The sequence below is a fragment of the Corylus avellana genome, chromosome ca2 (genome assembly GCF_901000735.1).
Source record: "Corylus avellana chromosome ca2, CavTom2PMs-1.0".
Taxonomy (NCBI): domain Eukaryota; kingdom Viridiplantae; phylum Streptophyta; class Magnoliopsida; order Fagales; family Betulaceae; genus Corylus; species Corylus avellana.
In genome coordinates, this window is record NC_081542.1 from 27395056 (window position 1) to 27403200 (window position 8145).

An 8145-nucleotide genomic window follows, 5' to 3' on the forward strand; every position below is an offset into this window, starting at 1 on the left:
TTGCAAGATATAAAAAAATAAATAAATAAATAAATAAGAGAGGGAAAAGGAAATGAAAGATCATGTTGAGTTTTCCGCTAAGTAACCGAACATCTTGCCTCTTTAAGCATTAAGTGTTCGCGTCAAAAGGTGTGAAGTTCAGTGTTGATTTATGATATGACTAATCTGACTTCGTAGCTTTTTTGACTTAAGTTAATAAGCTCTTTGGGATGTTCTACATCTAATGCCTAAAGCCACCTGGCTTAGGAGTCATTGGCCTAACACGTGTTACATGGGTCAATTAGAAAGCTTAAGGGAGTTAGACATTGCAGAGCCTGTTAAAAAAAATAATAATAATAATAAATTGCATATCTTGCCTTGGTTATTTCATTTGATAGAAATTTTTACAAATTTTTTTGGAACTTGTCTTGAGTTTAAGCTGAAAGTTTTATGATTGTATGCTAATTACACTTTACACTTTTCAGAACATATGAGGTCTCAATTCTCTATTTATGAGTGATTTGATTCTGAATTTTCTTTTGACTATGATGATGGTGTTTGTCTTTTTAAGCTTGCTCATGAATAAGAACCATGGTTTATGTGAAATTTCTTTCTTGTTAACAACATAGTGCTACAATGTTTGTGGGTATCATTTCTGTTAAGCCCTCACGAGACTTCACTCGTCCACTAGGGATGCCTATGGGTTTGAAAGGCTTGTTACATATGCTAAATGCAATCGTCTCTCCCACAAAAAAAGATTTATATTTCTTGCTTTCATTATATTTTTCGTTTTGTTTTGCTAAGGGACTAGCAAAATGTAAGTTTGGGAGTGTTTGATAAGTACCAAATATTATATATTTGGACCCCTTTATTTACATTAATTAATCCTTTAGCTGTGTCGTTATTTAGTATTTTGTGTTTTTAGTGTTTTGTAGGTCATTAAAGAAAAACTACAGCTTTAAAGAGAAAAATGCAAAGCTTGGAAGAAAACATACTTTGAGAAGACCTAGATAAAGTGGTTAAGTTTAACAAAATCCAAGAAAAAGGTTAAATCAGATTAAATTGGATAAAAAATCAGATTTGATAAGATTTCGGATCGGATTCAAATTCAGATTCTATATACGTCTCAGTATTTTGACCATAACTATCCGCTCAAATATCAGATTGAAGTGATTCAAGCGGCACTAGAAAGATTACGCAAAATAATACAATTCAATGTGAAATAGGATTTTTCTAATTCGGAAAGTTACTATGCCAAAATCGCCCCGCAATTAAAAGACACAAATCTGGATGAATCCTATTCCGATTTCAGACTTCTATTTTGACTGGGAGACAGACCATCGAATTATTTAGGTTTAATTGGGCTTCTAGGACTTCCCTAAACCTATAAATAGACATTTTTGCATTCAAGAAGATATATAGAATTTCAAAGAGCAAAATTCTATAGTTTTTATCTTTTTAGTTTAGGTTTTCTTTAAATTTAGGTTTTATTTTTATGTTTAGCTAAATTCTCAACTAAGGTTGGGGATGAATCCTCAACGATAAAGAACATCAATACTTTCATGTAAGTCTTTATTTATCTGATTTTATTGAGTTTAATATTTCAATTGTTTTAGTTCTTTTCAATGTGTGGAGTGATTCTTGAATATCTTTTATGATTCAATGATACATTTGATGATTTAAGATAATTTCACATAATTGATTGCTTGATTTTATTTGCCTAAATAATTGGATATCCCATGTGATTTGTTCTACGGATACATTTGGTGTTTCAATTAAGATTTGATATCTTTTGTGATTTGCGGATACATATGATGATTTAATTGATATTGGATTCCTTTTGTGATTTGTCCAATGAATAGATACATGGGATGATTTTGATTAATTCGTTGAAGCATAGTAAAACATTTATAAGATTTAAATTATGAGAACTTCGGATAAATATTGATGAACATGGAGTATGTTGTTATGATTCAATGAGTGTGAATTCCCAAACCTTAAACTTTTATCTCTTAGTTCATTTTAATTAGTTTATGTTTGTCTTTTAATTTCAAAACCAAATTCAAAATCAAAAACCTTTTGGAACTAGATTAGGATTTAATTAGTTTAGATATAAATTGCTCTTTCAAAAACACAATTCCCTATGTGTTCGACATCGCACTTGCAATCCATTAAACTACAATCGATTCATGCATTTGCGAGTTAAATAAATTTGCACAACAACACGCAAGCGCCGCCTTTTATAAAAGGGGGCACTTGCCCACCTGAGCGCTCCCTTTTTAGAATGAGGGCGCTTGCCTAGAAAGTGCCCTCATTCTAAAAATAGAGAGTTTGCCTAGGAAGCGCCCTCATTCTAAAAAGGGGTGCTTGCCTAGGAAGCGCCCCATGTTTTAAAATGGGGCATTTTTCATCATTAAGCACCCTTTTTTTTTTAAAGTGGGCGCTATGTTCTAAACGTCCCCTTTTCGAGGCGCTTTTTAGTAAAATATCGTCTCAAACTAAAATTCTAGTCGTCATAAAAATCGATGTGTCCCAAGTGCCCCTAATAAGCGTTGCGAAATCAATAGAGACTTTTTTTGGCCAAAAATGCCCCAAATAACCATGCCACTAAACCTTGTTTTTTTTTGTCGTGGGAAGCTTTGCTCGATTTGAGGGTTTAAACAATAAAACCCTAAGTCAGCCAAAACTTACCGTTTTGGCTAGTGCCAAAATGGTAAGTTTTGATCCTACGCATCAACAATGGACACGTAGGATCAAAAAATAGACTGATGTGACTTTTATTAAAACGGTGTGTTTTAACCAAACTAACGGCAATTAAAAAATTTTGACAGTAGACATTTTCTTTGCATTTCGATTGACATAGGGAGTAAACTTTCTTTTAAAAAAAAAAAAAAAAAACATAGGAAAAATTTAATTTTAGCGCGTTGACCCAATGACTTATAATATATTTACTCAAAAAAAAGAAAATTGAGTTTTGAGAGCTACTTCAATATCGTAGATTAAATCAATTGACAGTCAAATGTACATCATCCTCATCAAAACTAAGAAGCTTAATGATCAAAGAGGGATCAATCCTGCAATTCGAAATATTCATCTTGTACCCTACAAATTAATGGACACTGGTGCTTGCTAAGATGCTTCACAAAATGGAAAAGGAACATCTTCAGGTTCTCTGCAAGGCTTCACCCACCTTCCATATTTGTTAAGCACAAGTCCCTTGTGAGGCAACTGGTACCAAAACTGAGGGATCCTCAACTCCTTGATCAGCATACCTGTTGTCTTGTTCACCAATGCAACATCTCTCCTAGCATTCCACCTAAACTTGCACTGTTTACAAAGAAATCCATCTAAAAGATGGAGATATATCTCCAAATTGTGGCTCCCTACCAAATCAGACTCATGCTTCAGATATGGTGACATGAACATGTCAAGCTTAAGCTGTGTTCCTACATGCCTGTAAACCCAATTTACTCTAGTATCCACATGGAGCTTATGAAGAATTTTGCTAATTATGAACCCTGGCAATTTTGGGACTATATCTTGCTTAACAACAATGCGTAATATTTTCACCCCAATTTCACCAAGTTTGTCCTCGAACGCCATGTTCCCAACCCTTGGTGCACCAAAAGAGATGACACAAATGGGAAGGCCAGGGATTGAAGTTGCAGCCTCATAGGCATTGAGGAGAGCCAAAGCTCCACCAAGGCTATGCCCAGCTATGGTGAAGCTTATTTCTTGCGCACCCTTTTCTTTATACAACCTCACTAGCCTCTTCACTTCCTCCATTACTTGCTCAGAAGCACTCAACTTGTTATACCTTGTGAGCTTGCTCTTAGATCTATAAATGCTAAGAAACCCTTTTGCGACCTTTATGTTTCCTTTCTGATCATCATCATCAATATGCTCTAGCTTTGTTTTAAGATCATTGAACCACTCGGTCGGAGCAACGGTGCCGCGCCATGCCATGACAATGTCTCTTCTTCCGATCCTTTCTGATTCTTCGTCGTTGCTAACTGAAACATATCCCATCCAGTTTGAATCTTTGCTCCACATTTCATTCAGAAATGACTTCTCAATCCAACGAGGGACATCTACATGCGACATGGCGTATATGTACTTGGTCACCTCATAACCATATTTTGTTAGGCCTAATTCTTCAAAAAGCTTGTGCCGGTTGTACCGACAACTTCCGCAGTACTCCGACAAAGGGTTGAAGTCAAATGCGTCGTAAGTTGCCTGCGCAAATTCTCCATATTTTACAAGTTCGCGTCGAAGCCAAGGCTGGAGCGGGTCAAGAAGATTCTCCTTCTTCTTCTCCCAGTTGCACAAGCCATGGATGTCATGCCATTTTGTTGATATGTTTTCCTTCGGAGAGTTCGTCGGAGTCATATGATTGCCCCGGTCGACGAAATCCGAAGCTGAGTATGGCAATCGGAGGAGCTGTGCTAGCGATTTGGTGCAATGAGAGGCACTTTTCTTTGCCTTTGTACGTAGATTTGGCTTAATAACCGCTCCTTCGTGAACCCTAATAGGAGAGGGTTTAATTTTCATGCTTGATGCAGAAGTAAGATGAAAGTGCTGCTGCTGCTGCTGCTTCTTCTTCATGGTGGATGATATTGCCTTTCTGATGGCCTTCCAAGTGACACTGGACTTCAACTTCAGCACCCATTTGGTCTTCCTTGCTCCTGTTTTCTCCATTAGAGTAATCCCAAGAATTGAAAAGGGAAATTATGTGTTGGGTGTAAATGGGAGAGATTTATAAACCTTATGATGAGAATCTGTCGTAGGATTATAAAAGAAAGAGCAAGTTTGAAATGGGCTATGAGTTTTAATTTTCAAGCGCACGCCTGATCCTATTCGAGGAGGAATAAGACATATATGGCTGCTGCTGCTTCTGCTGCAACATCCTGGTTGAATGTTTCAATTCAAAGACAAGAATTGTCGCACACAAGTATAGGTGTTGGACTCGGTACTGTGATGCGCGCGTAGTGGGTATTGTTTGTTTCAGTCAAAGATAAGAAGAAAATAGGCCTATTTCTGTTGCTAGTATTCATTGGTGCATTAATCTCAATATTTTTGTATGTAATTAATTTTTGTATTGCTTAGTTATGTTATTTACTTGTTCCTTTTATTATTTTTACAAGTTATTTACTTGTTCTTGTTCCTTAGTTTAACGTGTGGTTATTTGATTTGAAGGAGTGACTAGCTAGATGATCAACTCAATAAATGGGCCAGCTTCGTGAGCCACACACTAACGTAATGGGTAAGTAAAATGGTGGGTCAATTGGAGTGAGTTATTTGGGTCAGCAGTTATCTTAGGGAAAAATATACTTTAGTCTTTTGAATTATTACTCATTTTATAATTATATCGCCAAACTTTAAAAAGTGACATCGAAGTTACACATTCTACAATTGTATGTCAAATTAGACACTTTTGCATTTTTTTTTTTTTTTTTTCAAAATACCCTTAAAGTTAATAATAAGAAGTTCGAGATGTGAAATTAAAAGTTTTTAAACTATGAGGAATTTTCTCAAAATGTGTGGAAGTTCATGGGGTCTTTCTAAAGTTAACTCTAGTCTTTTTGTTTGTTTAATTTTTTAATAATTTTCATTTTTTTTAAAAAATGAATTTAAGAGTATATTGGGGAGAAAATTGCAAATGTCTCTAATTTGACACGATGTAGCAGCATGAAAAGTCTTATGTCACTTTTTAAAGTTTAGAAGTGTATGTGCAAATTAAATAGGTGATAATTTAGAAGGCTTAAGCATATTTTCCTCTATCTTTTAAGTGTAATAAGCTAGTGGGTTGTAAATTATTAATTTGGGAAAATTTCAGTATTTAATCCACCATTACCGTTGAATAAATTATCTAGAAAATTACCAAGTAAATTGTGTACAGAGGTTTCGGCCTCTTTAACATCTTTGAAGTTCCAAATTGTTATTTTTATTTACAAATTTCATTCTTCAAGTATTTAGGCTCTCTCTATTTTTTTTTTTCTTTTTCTCTTTCTTTTTTTTTTTTTTTTTGAATAATTCAAGTATTTAGGCTCATTACACAAACAAAGAAAATCGGATGCCTTTTCGTGTGGGTGAGTGGATTTTTTGGAGAGGAATATGCTTTGGAGGAGTAATTACACCAAAATTGAAGATTTGAAGAAATTTTGGAAGTCCTATAGATTTTGGGTAGGTGACCATAAAAAATTTGACACTTGCCTTGAATTAAGTGCACACATTTTAAACAAGGAGTGGACGCTAATAGTCTTATATAAAAAATAAAAAATAAAATAAAAAACAAATCGAAACTAGAAGATCAATAGTGTCCACTCTAAGTGGACACTTGGAAAGTGGACGCTGCTAATAGGTTAATAGTGATCGAAACTAGAAGATCAATAGTGTCCACTCTAAGTGGACACTTGGAAAGTGGACGCTGCTAATAGGTTAATAGTGTCCACTGTGAGTGGACTCTAATAGTCTTGTGTAAAAATAAAAAATAAAAAATCGAAAATATGCGTTAAGATGTTTTCACTTGATTATATGCGTCACTTTTCAATGATCGGTTCACAAATTCCTTTGGTACATCTATATATGTATACCTTTGTTTCTATAGGATGATTTTTCTTTTAGGTTTGTTTCAGAAAATGGGTTTCTTCAAATGGAGATAGTTTGTTATATAATTCAGTTTTATTTCAGTTTCTATTATACAAGGAAATTTTGTGAACGTGTGTTTTGTCCGTAGGTTTGAGGCTTGAAGTTTGCTGATCCATACATATTTCAAGCTGGATACATATTGATCTACCCAATATTCCACTAATGGATATAAGTAGTTTTTTGATAAATTACTAATATTACGTGAATGCTTTTACATACACATAATGGGATAGATTGTTAAGTTTTGAGGGAATCTAGACCCTTTAGATTCGTTGAAGGGAACCTAAAACATTTTCAAACATAAAGTTTGGATAAATTTTTTGGTTTTTTTTTTTATTCATAACATAATAGCCTTTAAATAGATAAACTATTACAATATTTTCTAGGGCTGAGTCATCAGCTCTTATTGGAATATAAACTAGGGTTGAGTGATCAAGACTCTTACATAGAAATAAATAAAGACAATATCAAATAAAAATAAACACAATATAATATTCTACTATATCATATATTTTAATATATCATAATATTAATAATTGTTCCACATAAACTTAATTCTCGTAACATCTAACCAGATCGAAGAGCTAAAAATTCTACCTCATTCATCAAAGAAGACACAGAAATCTGATAGCATCAAGCTGTCAAGGTTGAGGTTCGCAGATCAAATATGAGACTCAAATCATATTTGATAATGTTAGTAAAATTGGAGTTAAGTATTTAGTATTACGTTCAAGCTATATTCCACTTTGTGACATTGGAATACCGACCCCGACATGTTGAAAGGTAAATATTATAGTCTCTCGTCCAATACTGGTTGTAAGCATGCATTATGTTATGAAGGGAAATTCTCGCCCAATGCCATCACTGGAGGAGCCTAAATTCAACTCCAAATCTACGCTAGCTACAGTAACGACGTGACCAAAATGGCTACTATATATTGTTATTACATCAAAACTTGAATGCCTTGAAAGATTTGAATATGGGGCACACTACAAAAAACATATCGTTTAATAACGTCTTAACTATTCATTACTTTTTGGCACGTTACAAATTAGTAACGTGTCAATCTGTAACACGTTACAAATTTGTAACGTGTCAGTTTGACACGTTACCAATTTGTAACGTGTCATTTTAACACGTTACAAACTAGTAACGTGTGAAACTGACACATTACTAATTTCTTGTCCAATTAATTAATTCCATTAATATTATTATTTAGTTACATATTGGTTATTATATATATATATACTTAAGATTAGAAAAATGCTAGCAACTTTGTATGTAGTCTAGAATATTATTTCTAAAAATCACAATGTTATTTTTTAATAACATTGAATAGTTTAATTATCATTACAATATGATATATATATAATATCATTACAATGGAAAGCTTTATATATATAGTGCAGTAATATGAATAATTTAATTTGTACTTGAGCAACAATTGGATCTCTTCGTAGCTACTTTAGTATATGTTATTATAAAATATAACAAAATTATTATGAAAACTAAATAAAT

At 33.6% G+C, this 8145-nt stretch overlaps 1 protein-coding gene across 1 annotated transcript; it reads right to left on the reverse strand.

Moving 5' to 3' along the window:
* Window positions 1-3108: 3108 nt before the first annotated feature.
* Window positions 3109-4677, reverse strand: LOC132169488 (phospholipase A1-Igamma1, chloroplastic-like). Its single transcript, XM_059580518.1, has one exon. The coding sequence runs from the start codon at window positions 4675-4677 to the stop codon at window positions 3109-3111; it is 1569 nt and encodes a 522-aa protein (XP_059436501.1).
* Between the last annotated feature and the right edge of the window lie 3468 nt (window positions 4678-8145).

What these genes read in the sequence shown, in the direction of transcription:
- LOC132169488 (XM_059580518.1), bottom strand. Translation starts at nt 4,677, where the DNA reads ATGGAGAAAACAGGAGCAAGGAAGACCAAATGGGTGCTGAAGTTGAAG.